At 42.2% G+C, this 22,502-nt stretch overlaps 1 protein-coding gene across 2 annotated transcripts in view; it reads right to left on the bottom strand.

The window, feature by feature from the left end:
• The window catches only part of LOC118790863 (spectrin beta chain, non-erythrocytic 1), a 95,450-nt gene that overhangs the window by 22,315 nt on the left and 50,633 nt on the right, over positions 1 to 22,502 (bottom strand). For both annotated transcript variants that reach the window (XM_036547970.1, XM_036547978.1), the window contains 12 exons: positions 14,169 to 14,320; positions 9,599 to 9,772; positions 9,114 to 9,205; positions 8,286 to 8,366; positions 7,910 to 8,025; positions 6,204 to 6,316; positions 5,757 to 5,944; positions 5,185 to 5,302; positions 3,236 to 3,394; positions 2,303 to 2,605; positions 1,481 to 1,634; positions 389 to 1,259 (listed from right to left, as the gene is read on the bottom strand). In XM_036547970.1, coding sequence (XP_036403863.1) covers positions 389 to 1,259; positions 1,481 to 1,634; positions 2,303 to 2,605; positions 3,236 to 3,394; positions 5,185 to 5,302; positions 5,757 to 5,944; positions 6,204 to 6,316; positions 7,910 to 8,025; positions 8,286 to 8,366; positions 9,114 to 9,205; positions 9,599 to 9,772; positions 14,169 to 14,320 — 2,521 coding nt within the window. The remainder of the gene's footprint in view (positions 1 to 388; positions 1,260 to 1,480; positions 1,635 to 2,302; positions 2,606 to 3,235; positions 3,395 to 5,184; positions 5,303 to 5,756; positions 5,945 to 6,203; positions 6,317 to 7,909; positions 8,026 to 8,285; positions 8,367 to 9,113; positions 9,206 to 9,598; positions 9,773 to 14,168; positions 14,321 to 22,502) is intronic.

Genomic DNA, 22,502 nt, shown 5'->3' with positions numbered 1-22,502 from the left:
GCCAGTTTTTATAATGTAAAGTCACAGCTAAGGTTCTCCCCTTATTCTCTAAATTTGTATTCATAAAATGTTAAATCTCCAAAACATACCATCTATTCTTTCAAAAGGAAAATCAAAGAATGTCCCATCACATATTTTGGATTAACGAAAACAACAGGAGGTAGTAGTTGTTCCCATTAGCTATCAATTGTAGCTATCAATTATGTTTTAAATTCTGACGTGGTTTCTACTCCTCAGGCAATAAAATCTAACAATTAGTAAATCTATGATGACGCTCAAAGGCTCACTGTGTTTCCATAAGCTCTGAGCAATGATGACGAGTGCTAGAGTCTAGTGGCAGATCTAAGGTTAGTGGGCCCTGATGTGGACAGTTGCATGGATGCGTTACCTGTGTTGTATGACCTCCAGGTCCTCCAGCTTCTCTGGGATCTGCATGCTGTTGAGCCATAGCTCCTTCTCATCGATCCACACCTCGCAGGCGTTGGCCTCGCTGGACATCTTGTAGAGGGCCAGAGCGTCCTGCAGGGCCTGCTTGCGTAGCCGCGTCAGCTCCGCCACCTCCTTGTAGCGCTCCTCGATGCCCGCCAGCCTGCCTTGCACCTCGGGAGACTGGGCGTGCTCGCCGGGCAGCGTGCGGGACTGCTCATGCAGTGCGTCGATGACCGGCCGGTAGCTGCCGATCTCCTCCGCCACATCCTTGTGCTTCTTGACCAGCGCCTGCGTGGAGAACTCGTCGTGGCCCACGTCGGAGCTGGAGACGATGCGAAGCACGTCCAGCATCCAGGTGTCGATGTCGTCAGCGTCAGCCTGGAACTGGTGCATGTTGCAAGCCTCCTGGAGGCGGGCCTTGCGCACGGTTGACAGGCGCTCGAGGGCGGCCCACTGCTCCTGGATGTCGCTGTTGCGCTCACGGATCTTGTCGGCGCCGAAGTGGCCGCCGGCCACCATCTCCTCACCCTCACGCACCGTCTGCTGCAGGTGGCCGCTGCGGCCGCTCATCTCGTCCTCAAAGGCCTTGTGCTGGCTGAGCAGCCGCAGGACGCCCGTCAGGTCCTTGCCGCAGTCGTCCAGGGACAGGATCTGCTCCTTCTCCCGGATCCAGCCCTCCTCCTCCGCCATCTCCCAAAAGAACTTCCAGAGGCGCCGCGACTCCTCCAGCCGTGCCCGCCGCTCCGCCGCCAGCTGACTCAGTTCCTGGTAGCAGTACTCCATGTGTGCCACACGGTCACGGATCACCTGTGGGTCACAGGGCTTGTAGCCTGTAGTGGAGGTGAATTCACAGGTCAGACTAACACAAAATTAACCTACTGAAAGTCCTAGGTTGTTTTCTACATGTTTTGCTGAAGGCTACATTTAATCATGAGCTTCGCTTCCATTGTGAGAAAAGAAATGCTGCTGTGTCACTCGTGTCCAGATAAAAAGGTACTGAGCTACGACCAAAAATGCTACAGGAGGCTTCTGAGGCTCTCCCTTGACTCACCCTCGGTATCAATGGCGAACTTTTGCGCGTTGGCATTGACAGCCTTGACGCGGTCAGCTTGGATGCCAATGTCGGCCTCCACCAGAGCGTGCTTCTGCAGCAGGTCCTCCACTCCCAGCAGGTGCTTCCCATAGTCCTGGGACAGCAGCAGCATCTGTGCAGGAGAGACATGGAGTCATACTGCTCAAGGGACACTACCAAACCCCAAAGAGCATACACGATCTGGAAATACTTATTTCACTTCGTTATCTGTGGGCAAAAATTCAAAGTAGCCCCCATATTGATTAGGGAGACTGCTTTATTCAATACATATATCAGTGTCTTCTAACAACAGCTCGCTAAAACTATTGAACAGCCTATTGACTGTGCCTTTTTGCATTTAAGAAATACTGCATGAAAGCAATGGTCCTATCTTATTTCTTCAGGACTGAGACAAACACTGCAGTTTAACTGAATAAATGAGAGAAAGCAGTGTTTCTCAACCTCTGTGCTCAGATTCTACAATTTAGGCTGGTTCCCGTTACAGCTCAACTACTTAATAAATGAGGCTTCATTGAGCTGCTGATGTCGCTGGATTTGACATCACTTGAGAGTTAGGTGCAACAAGCTGACACCATATTACCTCCAAAAAATACAGAAGAACAAACATTTCTCCTCACTCCTGTTCATTGGTACCCCTAAACAATCCAGTAATGTTGTGTAGTACAGTAGTATACAACTTCAGTAATTACCAGGTTAGTTGGACAAAATAACAGAATTCACAATGAATCCCAGAGAACCAGCACTGAAAGACACTAACTCAGAGAAGCTCTGACTTCTCACCTTCATCTCATCCATCCAGTCCATGATGTACAGCATCTCCTGGAAAACCCTTTGCAGGCCCAGGTTCATCTCCAGCCTCTGTCGCCGTGCCCGCAGCAGCTCCAGCAGGTACTCCCAAAGGCGGATAACATTGTCCTTGCGGGCGGCAATGCGCTTGATGTCATGGTAGTTTTCCGCCTCCAGCTCGCGGGCCACTGCCACCACGGCTTGGACACGCTCCTCATAAGCGGCGATGTCAGTCTCGATGGCCTCATGCTTCTTGGTGGCCGCCTCTACCGCTTGCAGGTCGAAGCCAAAGTTGTCCTGCGAAGAACAAGCAGGAATGAAACTGGTTACATGAAGGTCTTCCAACCTGGGGGTGAAGTGATCTAGGATGAGTTACTAGCACAGGGACATGACGGACTGATACACCTCTTGTTTTTACGCCTTATGATGAATGATTGTAACTGTCTTGTTTTTGTTTTTTAGAATGACAGCAATACCATGCTACAGTAATACTGTGTAATCTGTGTGCTCACTAGGGGTGCTTTTCCATAACATCGGTTCTGAAGGGAATAAAGTGCCAAAAATTGTCCCTCAAGCTATACCCCATCACCTGCACTGCTAACGTTACTGTCTGTCACTCAAAAGAAAAAAATACTTGACCTGGTCTGTAACCATGTTTAAGGGTATTAGTTTGAGGGTTTCCGTAACAGATCACTAATGGGTGTACAGTTGCAAAGTTTATCGCACAGAGTTGCTTAACCCTGGAATCGGACTGCCACAGTGATTGCAGGCCTTCTTTTCATCCAGAAACGTACCCACCTGATGCCAAAAGGCAACATCATAACTATACAAATTTATCTTCCCCACCTAGTGTAGAGAGTGGGTTACTCTGTGGCATCTGGGTGTGCCATGTGCAGGCGGAGTATGAGGTGTAAGTTCAGACTGCACCTGTGAAACGAGGCGCTGATTTTCGCTCAGCCAGGTCTCTCTCATGGCAGCCTTTCGATCGAAACGGCGGGCCAGCTGTTCCAGCTTCTCCTGCCGGATCAGCTCAGTCCTCAGGGCCAGCTCCCGTTCATGCTCCGCCTTCTCCAGCCTCTCCCAAGCCTAGCACACGCCAAAAGACACTCACTGTCACTCAATCAACATCACCAGATTCTGCTCCAACTAAGCCCAGCTTGCCATGGTGTAGTCCACTTCAATCACACACATAAAGGCTATATTATGGGTAGATTACACAATTTCAACAGATCTACTGTAATTTGTTTTTTCATTGGATGAATGGTAGATCCAACTTCAGCCTGGGGTTGGTCAACCAGGATGACCTCTAGGAGGAGCTGACATTATTTCAATGATCATTAAAAATATCTAGTTTACAGGGCGTAAAGCAACAATTTTTTCTGAGCCTGAAATGTTGTTGTTAACAAAATGGTTACAAAATGGGACGCACATACATTTAGCGTTACCACTATAGCTTTAATTCAAAATTGTAAAACAAACAAACAAACAAAAAATACATTAATACAATTTTGCATACCGTGCTCAAATTAAAAGTGCTTCCTTTTTTTTCTTAAATTCTATTAAAAATGAAAAGTGCAACTTCAATAAAAGTTGGCAGAGTAGCAAGATGCTGTGTTACAAGTCATCATCACAGAATCGGACCAAGACATTGTAAATTCTGTCCATGTTGCGGTTTGTGGACTCGTTAATGTTCAGTGAAAACATCTGTTTTGACAGCTTGTGCGCTAAACATTGCCTAATGTGACAGGCAATGTCGTGAGTGGATAGGTAGCTGGCCTGTGTATTTGACACGCTAAGTTTGGAGAGTGCAGTTCTGTCATGTGGGGTTTTGCACAGGTCAGCTAGCGCTGGTGCTATCCTGAAAGACATGTCATGTCCCACTATAATTAAATGTGGACTTTATGATTGCACATGCAGCCTTGGATGGATGGATGAAGTGGCAGCAGCTACAGTGGCCACAACTCCCAGCAACATTGATGTATAAGAGCCCGAACAGCTGCTTTGTGTGAGGGATCTGTATCATGCCGAGACAATACCTTTTGCTGCTTGTCCCATACTGTATTGTTTTTGGTCCCAGACTCGTTTAATTTGTGACAACATACACCGAAAGCTTGTCCGTCATTACCGTTTCCATCTAACCAAGCCCATCGGCATTTATTTTTCACTCCCCGTTCTATTGTGCTTGTGTCTGAGCGAACCTTCACAAGTTTCGCTTGCATGCTCCATCTATTTCAATGCATGCTAGCCTACTGTGCAGTAATCAAATCATACAGTCCCCGCAAATACTTCCTGGCACCTCCTCACAGAAAGTTGAAACTAGTTGCAGACTGGATAAGAACAGTGCTCTTGTGCCAGTACGTCGCCTAAACAGGCTACCATTGGTTAAAACTCATCCGAAAAAAACCACGTCAGTGATTGTTTTTAATAAAATTGCGTTCCGGTCTGGTAATATCAGAGCCCGTATACACTAGTAATAATTCATTGGCTGATCCAAAATCAGCATGGGGCTGGAGATCTTTAACCCATGAGTTTATGTTCAATAGCTTGTGCAGGTACAGAAGGTAATAAAAAACATCATATTGAAAAATACAATAATATAGCCTCCTTTTTGTTTATACAAGGACATGCAAATAGCTGCTGCAAAAGTGTAAATTCAGCTTCCTGAAATGCCTGACATTCCTTGGCAAGATGTGTACCAGAGACATGCCTCATGTGTTGTGGGCTTAGCAGTACATTGAATTAGCACAAATATGCATCTCGTGAAAGGCAAATTATGAATTTAATGGTGATGCGTGACTTGTAATAAGTGCATGCTGCAGACTGCGGATAACCTGAACTCTTAGTTTAGGTCTGCTATGGGCAGGCCATAGCCTTACCTTGTTGATGTCAGAAATGAGCTTCCCCTCTCTCGGCATATAGACTTTCTGGTTGTTGGCCCTCATTTTGCTCTGGATGGTGAAAAGGAGCACTTCCAAATTCCCCTTTTCTGTAAACCTTGAAAGAAAGGAAACAAGACCATATGATGTCCGAGCAAGGACACCTCATGCTGCTGGAGTGATATTTGAACTTTTGTGAAACTTCTAAATCACATGGACACCATGGTTTCAAACCATTCTAAGGCTGGACAGTCTTGCATTTGTCATAAGGTTATGACAAAGTCAATGTTAAAGAAATACTTTATATTGTTTTATATCGCCCTGCTACGGTTTCTCAGATATTTTATTGGCATAACTGACCACCTTACCCAGATAAATGAGTTTCTCTATGAGCAGGACAGTGCTTTCTCACAGTCAAGGCCAAGACCTTGTCCACACTTTGCTCTCACTGGATTTTAAACAGTAACCCTTAAGATGTCATTGCAGACAGAAGGCAGCTTTCCAGCAAATGGAGTGCTTGGTTACCCAATCCATGAAGTAGAACCTGGTAGCTGGGTAAGAGGGCCACTTACTTGGGGGGCTTCTCCACAGTACGGTAGGTGTTGAAGGCCTGCAACTGCTGCTGGACTCCAACCAGGGAGTTAGCAAACTTGCGGTTGTTGAGGATAATGATGGTCTGTTCGATCCACTCCAGCAAGTCAGAGGCCAGCGACTCATACTTCTCAATCATCTTTTCAGTCTCGATGGCATTGTCCAGTACCTGAAACCAAGGAGAGGAGCATGAGGAGTTGCACCATCACTCCACCAAAGCACCAGCATTGGCTACATTACATTTCAGCTGACTGTTCACAGTGGCTCTGACACACAGATATCTGCTTAATGCATGAAATAATGCCAAGGTATTAATGCAATCACACGGATCTGAAAACATTGCATGATCACATATCACGGCCAACAGTATTTTCCCCGCTGCATTGTCTGTGCTAGTTATTTAACATGGAACCTCAGTTGCTTCTCACCTTCCCAATCCTCTTGCCTTCCACCTTCAGTGCCTTCATCTTGGAGAAGTAGTGGTAGTATGTCACCACATACGTGATGACAGACTTCTCATCAGGGTGGTCTACACTGATATCTGAAACATACACAGGAGTCAACGCTCACATGTGCTTCACTTCACCTCCAGCATGCATGCAAGTTTTCCTCCAAGTCTCCTATCTGCAAACATGCATATAAAGGTTTACAATCATAAGTACAAACATACACATATACACGACAGTGGCTATTGTATACAGGAATTATTACAGCTGGAAATATTTCAACAATTATTTCAAATGGCTGACTGGTCCTTCGCACGTGGGAATTTCTGAGCTTGTACACCTGATACCTCTCCATCAGTTGTGCATGTCCTATAGACATGGAGCTGATGGTGTGACTGTGTAATGAGGTTGTGGGGGAATTTAGATCTGCAGGGAGGAGGTGTGTGCGCCATGAATGTAATTCAGAGAAAAACTATATTGAACCGTGTGAGCTGTGATCAAGACCTGAAAAAATTGGGCTGTGAGATATGTCTGTGACTGGGACATAGCTTCCAGCAGATGGTGTGCTAGTATGTGCTGTAATTAATGACATGGATAACAGGAGCTGTCAGAGAGAGCACTGCCATGCAAACAGCTGGGTTTCAGTAAGTATATTACATTACATTACTGGTATTTAGCAGATGCTCTTATCCAGACAAGTAACTGTAAAAATGCTCATATACAGTCCCCTCCACAATTGTTGGCACCCCTGGTAAAGATGAGTAAAAAGGGTTATAAGACATTCACCTTTTGGTGAATTAGCTTAGTCTCGCACTGAAAAAATGAGAAAAATCCAACCTTTAATTTAAGTACATTTATTCATACCTCATCAAGAAATAATTATTTTTAACAAAATCACTGTGTTTTCCACTCTGTTTTAAAAAAGAAAGGCTGTGTGATCTTGAGAGAGGATCTATGGTGGACAGGACTAGAAAATTAGCTAGTTAACACAGAACAACCATACCAAAACAACACTCACTCCAGTTTGAGGTTTCTATTTTGAGCCACAAAGCGGATTGATTTTAAGACATCTTAAACTCCTTCCTCTCAAGCCAATATCCTATAGTGATATTTTATGGACTGTTTGCTGGGATGTTTATTTGGTATGATATAAAATTGTTACCGCATTCTGTGCCTTAGACGGAGATTCGGAGGAAGTTTATCCTGGATGGTGTCACAAAACTGGTATCGCATACCATGGAAGAGTCGAGCAGTGTGTGTTGATTTCTGTGTGCCTCACTAGATATGGTGTTAATATACGTTCGCCTAAGGTTTCATATTCCCTTTTACTATAAAACATGCAGTTAAACAATATTTGGACCAGAACTACCACAGAACATCTTTAAGGTTATTTGATATTAGTTATTATTTTATTCTTAAATGATAATGAAATTATAATTTTTTCTTTTCTTTTTTCTTACAGGCATGACAAGCTATAAGATCTGTACAGTGGGATTGGGGCAAAGAAGACTAAGTTATCTTGTAATACTATAATCATCACCTTAAATGTAAAAGCCTTTTTCTGCATACTTACAAAAAATGTGCCTCCAGTGAAAAAAATCACATTACATGAATAACAACTTGTTCTATCCAACGATAGTATATCATTAAAAAACAGACAGAGAGACTTGACTGAGGTGATGCCTCACCTTCTGGGTCCAGTAGCTTGGTGAGGCCCAGGTGCTGCTCTGCCAGGTTGAAGGCATTCTGCAGGTTGTAGTGGGCATTCGACTTCTTCAGCTTATCAAAGTCAATTAGGTCGGGTCTGCACAGACATACAAAGGAAAAGATTACATCAGAATACAATGATATGTCAGTGTATGTATGAATGAATGTATATACATTTTTTCACACACACACACACACACACACACACACCAGACACACACACACACACACACACACACACACACACACACACACACATAGATCTGTAAAAGACACTAGGCTTAAAGAAAACATAAACTGAACTGAATGCAGAATGAATCTTTCATCTGTCATTTTGAAATCCCAGAAGTGCCGCACCTGTGCTTGTGGATGAGGGCATTGAAGGCCATGCCATCTCGCCAACTGGTGGTGAAGTTGTGTATATTGACATTGGGATAGCTGCAAAAATAAAATGAAAGTGATCTCAGCAATACCTAACAGGTACAGTAAGATATGCCTTACAAACAATTAACTTTAAAATACTGAATAATGAATATTTTATCTTCATTCTTAAACAATGAACATATAATATTCATTATTATCAGGTACGTTAATATTCATTATGTATCAGGTACATCTTAACCCATTACTGGTTTACATGCATTCCTATCACCATAGTAACTAAATGAGAAATCTGTCTATTTTCTTTGCTTTTTGTCTTACCTAAAAATACCATTCAGTGTACCAACTGTTCAGTTATTTCCTTGTCTCAAGTGATCTGACATCTTGTTTACGATTAACATGCAGCTGACAGTTTGAAAATATTATATCAGGGGAAGTAAATTTAATAATTTGCTGCCTGCAGATAAAACCTCAACGCCATGAAGACTGTGCTGTCTTCTGATTTGTCAGGCCTACTCCAGTCCTCCTGGACTTTGATTAGTTCTGATGTTGATCATCCTGAGTTGAAATGGTTTTATTTGCGTGAATATGTGGGCCACGGTTAGTGGCCACACAGCCACTAATGATGGGGTGGGTGGAGATTGCCATCATCTACCGCCATGGGCTGCAGCAATATGCTGTACTCAGATGAGTCTGTGCTGTGCTGGGTAAGACTGTGCTGTGTTGGGTCAAACTAAGCTGCGTTGGGGGCACTTGTGCTGTCATGGCAGAGAGTGATGGTTGAAAATTATGATGATAACTCACCCTGCAGTCTTCATCTGGCACCAAAGCAGCAGGGCATCCTTGGCAGATCTCTTCTCCTTGTTGTCCTCTGTCTCCACACTGATGTCCTGGATCTGTCACACAGTGTGACCCAATACTCCAGCTCACACCAAGGCAACCATCAAAATAATCCACTGACTGGCATGACTCCTTTCACATGCATTCACTGCTCACACATTTTAACTTAGTGCCTTAATCCCTTCTGAATGGGTGGCACTGACAGCTCATTTATACTCCCTCTGATTTTTCATTTCGCAAATGCATGGATTCAGAGGTGACGAAGAACTGATTTAATCCCCCGAATTTAACCAACGATATATGTATATGCGTTTAATAACTTTTTATATTCTGTGTATGCTCTTGATGGCTTGCAAATTACCATGGGATTTCCATAACTGTTGGACATTTCAGTACAGGGTTCCTCTACCCCTGTGAGAGTCTATAAACAGAACAGTGGTAACACTGACCTGGAACCTGAGGATGATGGTCCAGATGAGGCCCAGCGTGAGGCGGTGGTTGCCGTCGACGATGTCGTGGGAGCCCATGTTCTCCAGGTGTACCCTCTGCTCTTTGAGGAACTGCAGCGCCTTGTCCACGTTCTCCAGGCAGTGGATCCGCATCCTGCCCTTTGTGGGCTTGGGCTGCAAGAAGGTGACAGAGCACACTCACCATATCAGTGACTGAGTGCACGCTACAGCCACTGGCTGCTCAGATTTAGTGCAGCTCATGCTTAAAGTGATAACATCACTTATGCTACTAACACCACTTAAACTACTAACACCACTTAACACCACTAAACTACTATAATCTACCTCATCCTTTGGTCATGGGATCCAGTGCAATATTTCTCATTAACCACGTGGTACTGTATGGCAAACAGGGCCCATGGGACATGCGTCACCAAAAACAAAGACTTACAACATAGAACAGAAAGTTGAAAGTGAAATGAAACATTTCATGGATGATGATCTGTTGCAGCACACTGTAATGTTGACATAATATGGAATATGTACAGCACAGTGTACAACACAGGGGCCTGATTTGTTGTTGCCACAGAAAGGCAGAATCTTGGTACTGGGGAAAATATTTTGTTTGGACTTTCACAATAATATTCAATTAATAAGTTCAGCATGTACAGAGTGAAATATGAAAAATAGTTAGCATTTGCATAAATGCATTATTTAATTAAATTTCAAATGTGATTTGTATTTCTAAATCAGCACATAAAACTGGAGTGCCTGTTGTCTGGACTGGCTCGTATGAGTCTATGATATACAAGACTGTGACATGGTAACATTTCTGCAACAAACTGTTGTTGTTACTAGGGAGATTCTTCAGCCTGAATGTACAGAAGGAGCGTTTGCGAAAACGCAGGGTGAATGAACAGACAGTGCCCCAAAAATCTGAGCAAAATGCAAAACTGAATCTCTGACTGTTCCTGGTTGAAAATGACTGGGCTGCATGAATTCATGAGTCAGCTTTTGGCGGTGCGGAGATTAAGAAACCGTGAAAGAGAGAAGCCCTCTGCCCGCTGCAGTATGCGCCACCTTGCTAAGACACGTGGTATGCAGATGCGGAGAAGTGGGCGGAGCCCAGAAGCATCAGTCGACGGCTGCTTTGCTTCCTGCAGACGCTGACACTGCAGCACTGGGGTGCCTCATTGGGAAGCAGAGCACACAAAAGAGCACAGCCGGCAACAATGACATCAGCACTCCTGTGGACCATTACTTCATGCGCTGCTCCCTTTTTTTTTTCAGCCTCAGTGGCAGACGGTGCACTGAATTCTTAGAATATTCACTGCCTGGTAACATTGGGTACATTCTGAAAATGGCATCACAATAAAACAACATGGAGGTCTTCTCGCTGAACAGCACAGGCAGAATATTTTGGTGGAAATAACCCAGTGTAGATTGTGGCACACTATGTTCCCATGTCTAAATTGACAATAGGAAGGTAAAACAATTTATAATAAACTCCTGGCTCTGTGTTTAATACAATATTATAATCATTTAAAACAAGCTGCTCAAGGAGTTCTTTCTTTAAATATCCTCTCTCCAAGCTAGCTTTCTCTTCTTCACTCAGTTTGACTGTCCTGTCCTTACATAAAGGGTGCCAGCTGCAAGAGGAAGACAACCAAGCTTTAGGCGATTCGATTTATCTAACAAGGGACAACAACAGCTGTAGCTATCAACAACTCTCCGGCCATAAAAATATACAAGGAGCATCTTAACTTGTTAGGACAGCTGGAGTGCTTCAACACCAGGCCAGAGGTCCATACAGCTCTGAGTAAAGAGCCAGATAACAAAGACCAACTGAGCTTTCCAAGAGCTCAAGGAGAGGTAATGTGACTATAGTGACACAATATCACAACAGAGATCTAATTTAGGGGAACACTGTGTAATCTAACTTCTGTAAGAGACAGTGACAGGGTCTTTGGCTAGGATTTGGGTGGTTACAGCAGTCTGTTTTCCTTGCATTTAGGTGATATATGAGCATATATACACACACACACACACATATACACGTATATACACATTTACATATATACACATATATACATATAGCATATATAAAGTCAAAACAAATTAAACAGTGAAGTGCATTGTATACTGTATCATAGTGTAACATGGAGAGATTTTGTTCTGGTGTTACTCTTTAAACAAGCCACAAAGAAGCTCTGAGAGCCAAGGCTGGCTGTGATCCTTTTTAAGGAGCCACTATCAGGGCATTCACAGAGGCCAGTTGACCTTGTGGTCATATTGTTCTCACAGCATGGCCCTGTGAGTACAGTCAAAGGAGGACCTGCAGATTGCAAATTTTACTAGAAGTCATGGGAGGTGAAGGGGGTGGTTAGGGGTGACAGTGGCACTGACTCTAACCTGTTTTGAGTGCAGTTTGATTTCAAATATATCTGCATGGCCCATCAGAGAGCTGCCTTTTTTAAAGGCCAGCAGAGGGGAGCAATGGAGGGGGATACACACTAAAATGGGAAAAAAAACATTTATGGAAATAAGTCGATTACTTGCTGAATCTTTGTAAAGCATGCATTCATTCCATTTTACTTAAATGGCGGCACCTTGCTTGATCACCGTGACTAGGCTAACAATAAACAGAGCCACAAAGAATCAAAATTCAAGTTTCTTCATCTGGAACCAACACAATGTACATTTACATTTGGTTGTCACTGTTCACGCCTGGTTCTGTGATGTTATGGGATTACCTCCGGTCTAGTCATAACGGACAGCTGATACAAGTTCTATTGCTTGAGAGCTATGTGTTACCATAGAAGCAAAAGAGCATCTTGGCCCCTGTGAATCTTTTTGGTTCAACTACACCATGCTAAACGGTTTATTTATTTGCCCTGTTGTCATGTTAAACTGCCATGCCTAATAAAATAATCTTGTAAGATTACATATCATAAATGAGAATTTCATTAGCCTTACCTTTCCATCTTTCCAATAGTACTGACCATACTATTTTCTATACATAAAAATATTTAAGGCATGGGTACTTGAAAATATGATTCATGATTTATTACAAAATCTAATAATTATACAAACTGTAGAATATATTTTAACATGTAATCTAAATTTAAATTGAATTTTATTTTGATTTCAGCATTGTTCCCAATATACAGTATGCATAAAACTGCATATATGGAAGTGGCAATAATTCATATATTAAGGATATATGCAGCAAATTTGAAATTTAGAAATTATACATTTCCCATAGGTAGAATTTCAAACTAAAATTCGTTACATTTTTGTGAAGGCGTATGCATAGATGTGTGCAGGTGTGTGCAGATCTAATCCTCTGCACCTTTGTTACACAACAGGATCCCAGTAATCCAAAACCATACATGCCCTTGCTTGGCAGTTAGCTCCTGGCATTGAATTTCAAGTTGAGCTTTACCTTGAAAAGGAGCAAAACCAAAACCAAAAACAGAAGTAACAGAGCTAAGGAGACCAGGCATTGGAGAACTGACTACTTACTTTCATTGTTAACTTTGTTTAGACTTCCATCCTTAAATGTGAGATACATTCAGAGGCTGAATGGATTAAAAGCAAGTATGTTTAGGGACATTTCACCATAAACATCCTCTCTGAGATCATAGTGGCAACTAGCCTGGTATTATTACAAAGCTCTGCCTCTCACCTGCTCAGCATTACTATCTAATTACAGGTGCAGTACATGTATCAGTCATACCATCTGAGGTTGTCACTGGGGTTATCAACATTTGAATACTCACTTTCACATATGTTTACCTACTCAATGCAACAGAATGATCCTGGTAGACCACAACTGGGCATGCCATGTAAAATACTTTCCCCTAGAGTGTATTTGTCCATTCTGTGTCTGTGTCCAGATATGTGTCTGTGAGATATTATCTTTCAATGTATCAGGAATGTCATTCACCGCACCTGCTCCTCCATATTCAATTGTTCTGTTTTACTAACAGAGAATCGACCAGACAGGCCTAGACTGGAAGTGAAAGTGGAGAGGCCAAGTTCCCATGTCTGTGCTTAGGTGTACAACATATTTGTCAATGCTATATTTGTAAACACACAGATTCTTAAAATAGTGCCTTATAAACCTCAAAGAATGTGCACAGTGTCTAAACTTGGCTCTAATGTGTTAGACTCCAGCTCTCTATAGAACAGCTGTTGGCTCTGTTCTTTCTAACAGAATGGCAAACAGCATGTTTGCTTGTGTCTTTTTAGAAGTGTTGGTGAATTTTGATTGGACCATACCCTTTCATGTGCAAGGGGTGTGGTCCAATTAGACAATAATTGAGGTCAAGGTGCATTGCAGTGGTGAGAGTGAACAGGTGCGTAGATATCTGCAGGATCAAACACACTTCAAGCTTTTAGTAACCTGGGGTAAGAGCCTCTACCTGGACTGCTCCAATCAAACAACACCACAGTGAGCACATCCTGCTGCTTGGGGTAAATGCACTGGTCATGAGCTTGGAGGGGGGGGAGGGGGGGGGGGGGGAATCTGGCTTTCACCAGGGTTCTTTTGTACAGCGGCACTCACCAGTCTCTCCCCGGACAGCACCTCCAGCAGTTTGATGAGCATACGTCCATCTCTGAGGTCCATGTAGAGGTCAGTGATCCTGCAGGACACTCGCGCCAGGTGGGAGTTCACCCATTTGGTGAAAGTCTTCTTCTGCACTGCCTCACGCTCATCTGGAGGTCAAACCACAAAAAATAACTGTCAGGTTTTACTTCTCTAAACCATGACACGCCAGAACACACGGATGCAAATGAGCGCTCTCATCCCCATATCATAGCTACACGACAGGCATTAAAAAGCTTTCACCACGTGGAAGAGCAGTACTTGCCAATCTTCATACAGCTGCGAAACAATTCAAGTGAGACGCATGGCCTTGTAGCTACAGACCTTTGGCTTTGGATGTCAACTTTCCTCTGCGAAACAAAACAAGCAAAGCAAAATGGGAAAATCCAGGGCTATCCTGTTTACGTAAGGTGGCTCTGCGGCTGTCCCACCCTCCTTCCGAAAGTACACACCCGTCTGAAGGGGCCTGTTAATGATCACCCCAATTTTCCTGTTATTGCATTCCTTATCCCTGTAAGACGTAAGCATCTGCTTCAATTGTCCTGAGAATCTGAAAGAATTTCCTCCAGCTGATTTCTGACAATGCAGCTGGAGAGGATTACAGGACTGAAAAAAATCACACCTTCCCATGTGTGAAACCCATTCAATACCAAAGCCTGAACAACACTGCCCATGTCCCAATGGGTCAACATGCATGTCTTCAGAAATTCATGTTTTTAGGAGAATCGTTTGCAGTCTATTGACCGGCTTCCCTTTCACTGCAGCACACCCACAGTCTTGCTACTTTAAAATCAACTCTAATGATCGCAGGGCCACTGTACACTGAGACATGGTGGATCCCTCAAAACTGCTGATTTTGCATCTGCTTAGCGCTTGCTGTTTGCTGTTGTCACACACACAAACTACTGCGCACAGGTTCACGTTTTGCCACAGCGTTGCATCACCGCCAGCTAGCTGGTTGCCTCTTCTCAATTTGCTTCCAGATTTACTATTCTGCAGGTGAAAGGTGCTGTCACTCAGGGGCTTCCCTCGCCTGCTGCTTCTATTAATATCACCCACCGATTCACTGCCCACAACGGCAGGCACTGCCATGCTAGCCAGCCCTCATCACTTCTACATGCCTCATGCTCTCTGCCCAAGTCAACACCTCTGTACCACAGGGAATTAATCACACCCCTAAATAGAGGAGTATGTCTTTTTTTAAGCTGTTAGTCTGAAGCCTGAATTCATCTTGCGCACTTCACGTTGTACTGTGATTGATCTCACATGAGCACCTCACCTAATCGTAACACAATGTCCCTGTCAAACAGCAAAATTAACAATGGGTTATTAGTAGAAGACAGAATTAAATAGACAATATGAGCGCGGTGGGCGTATCTTGTGGTTCAGTAAATATCACTTCCTTGGGGTTGAAGAACTCAGCATCTTACTCTTGATACACAACAAGCAGGAAAAAGGAAGCCACACTCAATGCGGTATTGAGGAGGACTCGTTATCTTGTGCTGACAGCCTTCGGGTGTTTCCCTTGGTGTAAGTCAAAACAACAACAATCTCTTTCAGATTCTGAAATATAAGTTCACGATTTACTTTGCCAGGGCATTCTGGGACATTCAACTCTAGTTGTTTCAATCCACTTTTTCTCTAGGTTACTGTTTCACTGAGTGGGCAGTTGTTTCAACATGTCTGCTTTCCACTTTCATGGTATGTGTGATAGTCACCCCACTGTTGGTGCACACGGACCTCTTTGGACAGGGAATATTCCAGCAAAGAAATCTGCAGTCTAATCTACTATAATGTAACTGTCTCAAGTCCATGGCCCCACTGATGAGCTAATTGTTTAGAGATTCAGGTTGCTACATTGATAGACGGAAGTTGCCAGGGTGTTTCTTTTTCTTTTAGCACAGTTATCTGAAAGTGATTTAAACCGGCAAATAATAATTTTAAGTCATCTAATGTAGTATGACAATTTATTTGGCAGATGCCCTTATCCTGGGGGACATACATATCAAAACTTAATTTCACATGCTATTCTTCTTCAGATGGAAATACTCTGAAGCAATTCAGATTACAGGGCTACAATGCCTCTGAAAAAGGCGCCAAACACGCATGTTTCTGTCATGAGCCATGTTCATGTATAAAAGAATATAACGTGTATATTAAACTCAATATAAAGAATAGATGTCATAGAAATTCTGTTTACTAAACATGTCATATAAATTGCATGGAGTGGTTTTCCGTGCAGAGGTTGGGGTTATTGTACATTATTCATTTTTGTATGCCTTGCCTTAAATAAAAATAAAATAAATACATAAATAAATAAACATTTTAAGTTTGGTGTTTTCAGTTTTCTCCAAAATCTGTAATGTGTTGTGTTCTGTGAAGTCTATACAATTACAGACATTTTTATAGAAAAGAAATTAAATGCATCATTTAACAGTAATGACTATGGTAATATTACTTAAGTCCTAATAAAGCAAAAGGAGCCAGAAACTGCTCAGGCTGAGGAGGGTTTAACAAAGAACCGAAACAGCTGTTTAAAGCCCTTTATGAATCATACAGAAGCAGCAGCTGCTGACTTTGCTGACTTATGGATGAACATAATTAGTGGCTTTCACAATCCCCTCCATTCATGTTTAAGTATGTGAGTAAAGCTGCCATTAACACAGAAATTTTGTCTATGTTCATTCCATTGACTTCATATTCATATCTACAAAGAAGGACAGGATGTTAGTAAATTAAAATACCTTAAATGTCATCATGTCCAGCTATGATCTTTGGCACATTCACTGAGTATGCACACTCTGTAGAGCACACATGAAGAAAATTCAAGAACCTGAACCTTGGTAATGAAGGAACAGCTAAGGGAATAAATGATTTTAGGCACAGGGAATTAGGAGGAGTGGTCAGTCTCCACTGATGATCCTCTGTGGAGTTCCCAGCTGGAAGAACTCCATGCCAGCAGGCCAATATTAGAGCAGCTTATCTCTTAATGTTTGAGAGTGTCTTGTGTGTGTGTGCGCGCGCGTGTGTGTGCATATGTGTTTGTGTGTGTGTGTGTGTGTGTGTGTGTTTAAGGGGGGGGGGGGGGGGGGCTGGAATACCAAAGAACATGTTTTAGAGAAGGAAATTCACAGTACACTAAACATTACCCCCCCACCCCACAGTCAGGATATTCAGGATGGACTTATCTAGACAAGCCATAAGGGTATGAATTACATGAAATTTATGTATTTTTGTATTTCTTCCACAGGACTTTCACAACACAGTGCTGTCTATAGCAGAATCATAGCGATGAGAATAAAAGATGTTACCCAGGTAACAGCTGTTGCAGGAAAATAGACAACGAACGACTTTTGAGCAGACCTGAATTTACATCAAGAACTGGTGGGAAAGCCTACACAGTGGTGATCTCAAAATGTCTGTAGGAAAGTAAGCATTTATTTTCTCATTATCTAATGTGAACAGCTCATACAAACAAAATGATCACTTCATATAAGCATAAGGCGTTATGAACAAACTCTTATTTTTCCTAGATGAATGCACTGATGAGGCAACAGAGCTTTTTGAAAGCTATACTATGCTAAAACTGCATAAAAAGCATTTAATTTTGCAGGAGCTGAAAAAGCAGTTCCTCAGTGATGAAGGTGATCCAAAATGTGCCTCAGAAATAATGCCAAATAAATCAGCGGTTATATAAGGATACCCAAGAAATCCATCTACACCACTTTTGTACAAGTCTTCAGAAATTAAAATGTTAAATTTACAGAGGCCAGGGCAATGGTGTGTGACCTTGACCTCACAGAGCTTTGTCCTTAGGCTGTGAGCACAAAGGAACCTCTCTGGCCAGTTGGGATGGGGCGACACAACATGACCACAACGCCGGGCGGACATTACTGATGCGTCCCAAATCTGACCCTCTCTCTTTCTCTCTTTGTATGGAAAACAGTCTGCTGGGCTAAAACACTATCAGTGCATTTGTAAATACTGTTAATACTTGTGTCACTTAAAAAGCAAGAGAATGTTGTTATTTGGACTTGTTTTCATTACAAATTTAAATCTTGTATTCATGCTAAGTAATGCACAAAATAAAATTGTTGGCCACAATTTAGAGGAGAAGACCTGACACAATTAAAATCTTTTGTAAGTACATGATATATATTTTTTTGAAGTCCAACCATAAAACACCATTCACTACTTAAGAGGCAGGATACATAGGCAAATACAAGGAAATCTAGACCTTCCCCTTTTACAATGCTTACACAATGCTCCCAAAAGCTTCCCTAAAAAATCCCTGGAGTGCTTAAATGGGCGTGGCTTTAAGGACACTTCCTGACTAACATTGCAATAATTCATAAACCAGTCCTCACATCTGGCCTTCGTATAAAACTGTCTTTGCATACAGAAAAGGGCTACCTATGCAAACCGACCATTTCAGTATGTCCTCAGACTGCTCTGTGAATAATATTTCACATGCATACGTCACACTTACTTTGCTGTCTCATCTCAATCGCTATATTCCTCACCAATTTCTTGTAGTGCAGAAATGTGACACATTGTGATATCAACAAAAATTGCAATATCAACAAAAGGAATGACTCAAATGGGTTTTTTGAAAACGCCCTGATGTGTTTCCTCTTCACAGTGTATTCCACAGCAGCTACCTCAGTCACAATGAAATAAAATGTGTACCTCATGAAACATAGTCCTGGCATTGTACAGACAGAGCCTGAAACTTAGAAGAAGCCAGTGGCTATCTTTGTGCTTCAATAACCTCCCTGTTCTTGTAAGGCTGGACTTGGGTGAAAGAGAAGACTTGCTTGAGTTGCATCAACTGCACTTAAGGCACTTTTCTGCCTGCTGAGGGCCTGTGGAACCCCACCCTCACCTTACAAGAAACCCTGCCTGTGCTTTGGTTTATGTGTGTGTGCGCGCATGTGCACTGTGCCTACACGTCTGCATGGTGTAATCCAATAACAGTATAGTAATAATAAAACAACTGAAAACGCATGTGCCATATGTTTGGAAATTATTTATTCACTCTGACAGATTCACAAGGGACATCAACTCTGACTGCAGATGACATGTATTGCTCAAAGGACTTCAACTGTTATAGTATGAGAGTAGTACTTGTACATTATATGTCCATGGGGACATTAACTCACGTGCCATTTTTGTGTATGGTACAAGCAAGCAACACTAAAAATTGGTATTAAACAGCATAATGTATTTATAGGCATGTGAATTCATATTAAATCACGAATGACGTTGAGATCAGGAATACCCGAACACTCTCTTGAAGATAACAGAAGCTTCATGTCTGAATGCCACATCGACCAACATGGTGTTTGAGTTTGATGCTTTCTGAAGATTGTGTGAATGTTCATATAAACTGAGGCCAATCAGAGACTGGAATTCTTTACTTGCAGTATCACCCTCCTCTAACGTGCAAGTCATAACAATGTAATTCCACACACCTCCGGAGTATTGTGAAATCAGCCTATGAGGTGAGGTTGAGATGATTCGTTTTGGGCGTAGAAGACTGGACTGGAGTTGAACTCAGTTGAAAAACAGACTGCTAATGTTGATATAATGTTGAATTTACTTGACCATTCCATGACAGCAAGTCATGTAATTTGCATCGTTCAAAGAGAATAAACAAGACAAAAGAAGGAAAAAAGACAAGCCATATGTGGGGTATTTGACTGCACGCTCTGTGTGTGTGTGTGTGTGTGTGTGTGTGTGTGTGCGCGCGCGTGTGTGTGCATGTGTGTGTGAGTGAATTTGATGTCTGTGTGTTAAGTTATCTGACTGCATTCTGCGCAGGGGTATGTGTTTGTTGGTGAATATGGTGGACATTTATTTCTTTGTTTGCTCTCCTCTCATTACTTGCTTTGATAGTGTTGCAAGGGTTATTGCCATGTGCTCAAGAGAATCTGGTGAGGCATGGCAACACTTCATTCTCAGGATGTCAGTCCTTAAACTCCCATGGGGCAGAACAATAGTGGGCCTGGATGGCTACGGATGTCTACGGTGAAGCGGATGTCTGCTCAGCCCCATGGCTTCCTCCCCTGTCCTTCTGCATAAAATCAGTCCGTCAGAATGTGGGCCAGTGTTATTCCAATAAATTATTCATTTCCCCACTTCCTGCACCACACTGAAGGACAAACAAGCAGGAAGAAGGCCAAAGCTCTCGTAGTGATCTGAGAGGCCATTTCTACATTGACTTTCCATAATCACCACAGAAACAGTATGAACAAAACAGGCTATGGATAACACAGGAAAATGGAAGAATCTCCCTGTATGGTTTTCAGAATGACCACAATCCAAGGTCCATGAATGTACAAACGTCCATCTATGAACTTTAGTTGTATGTTCTACCAAGTTAATGTCATCCCTGAGGGACAGTTTCACCTAATTTAAGATCTACATTTCAATCTACAGGTTCAGGACCATAAAATATTTCCAAACACTTACAATGGTGACATTTCAATTAGTGAGAAAATGGATCTCTTCTGTTTTTATGCAAACAGAGAGGTTTGCTCTGTCTTCTATTATCCATTCTAACCTATTCATTAGGAAAACATAGATTATCCTCCTTATTCAAATACACAGATTAAAAATTCCATTGATAGAAACTCCATTACTTGAACTTTTAATTGGTTTTTACTTTACTTCACAACTTCACAGAAGAGATGGACTGGACTGGGCCTAACAGCTACAAAAAGAAAAATATATACACACACACGCACAGTATATACATACACACATATGTATTATATATAGGCTATTGGTGCATATACTACACATAGGTGCAGATACTACACACAGCTTCTGATTTAGTCTGAAATTTAAGTAAAATAGGCAACAAGCTACTGTAAAACCAGGTGTCCGAAGCCTTTTAGCCATTAACAGCTAGCCTACAGTGTCTCACTATAACAGTACACAATACCACCTATGGAATACATATCAATTGGATCTGAACCAAAGAACAGAGAGTCATCTTCAACACCAAACAAAAAGAAAATATTATAAATATATCATAAAAAATATCATAAAAAAGTAACACTTACTGAATGCAAGTGTTTCTCATTTGCTCTCTGCAGTTACACATAATAAAGCATTTTGAAAAGAAATATATTGCACACTCAACAAGACTACCTTTCTAAGGCAGCAAGACAATGAAGTAAAAACAGCATGATGGTCATAAAATTATATGTTGAGAGCCCCACAGTAACATAGGATTTCTCTGCACTTTTGTAAGTCATTTTGCTGTGTTTTCCTACAGGATGATGCAGAAAAAAAACACACATGGTCTGTCAAGTGGGTGTCTTTCTCCTTCTGGTCACCACTGGCTGTGCTGTGTCCTACAGCGGGGACAGGGACCTGTGACACTAACATTCAGTAGAACATATGATAATGTAGGGTGCACTGTCCAGCAAGAGGAAACAAAACATCTGCCTAACAATGTCTAAGGGAAGGTATCAAGGTATGAAGGTTGGGATGAGATGGTCTACTTGAATGTTCAGCCTCAGGTTTTTGACCTTGTTACAAGCTAAATTTAAAATTACAGAAAAAAAAACCCAGAGTTGTAGGCTTTCCCGCTAATATTCATGAAGTACAGCCATAGAATTCTCTATAAAATCTGATTTTTCAATGACAGAATTTACTTTCCTGTCTGAATGTGTGACTGGGTGCAGATCTGTTTGGAGTGAGTCACTGTTTACACAGCAAGATCTGTAGTTTCACACAATGCTTGGTTTCAAAGGTTTCTTTTTTCTAATATTCAGTTTTAGATGTCACATAGTATTTAAATGTCAAATTATTAGAAGTGCACACCCCCTGTCATATATACACACTTTTACCCTTCTAATTAATTAAAAACTGTTTAACAGAACCTGATGTGTGTATTCAACATTTGAACATATTTTCATCTGAAGCAGACTAAACAGTACCCTTCTCCACCATCCCATCAAAACTAATGAAGCATTGCTGAGGAATACCCTACCCTTTCTCTGACACTCAGGCAACTTGCACATACAGCAGTGGGTCAAAGCTCTCAAAAGCATCCATGATTTTTCAAGAAAGAAGGCGAATACACTGGAGTTTGCCCTTCAGATGGCAGTTTTGGAGGGGGTCACGTTGGAACGCCTTGAGGTAAAAAGGCTCATTATACAAAACATCTGTGTTTAATAATGGAGAATGAGAAGGGGTGGAGGTACTTCTGAAACTGAGGGCTTTTTTCATCACGGAAGATCTGCCACACCCAACAGCAAGCTACACAGATGAAACACC

The sequence above is a fragment of the Megalops cyprinoides genome, chromosome 1 (genome assembly GCF_013368585.1).
Source record: "Megalops cyprinoides isolate fMegCyp1 chromosome 1, fMegCyp1.pri, whole genome shotgun sequence".
Taxonomy (NCBI): domain Eukaryota; kingdom Metazoa; phylum Chordata; class Actinopteri; order Elopiformes; family Megalopidae; genus Megalops; species Megalops cyprinoides.
This window is presented reverse-complemented; position numbering and strand designations above follow the sequence as displayed.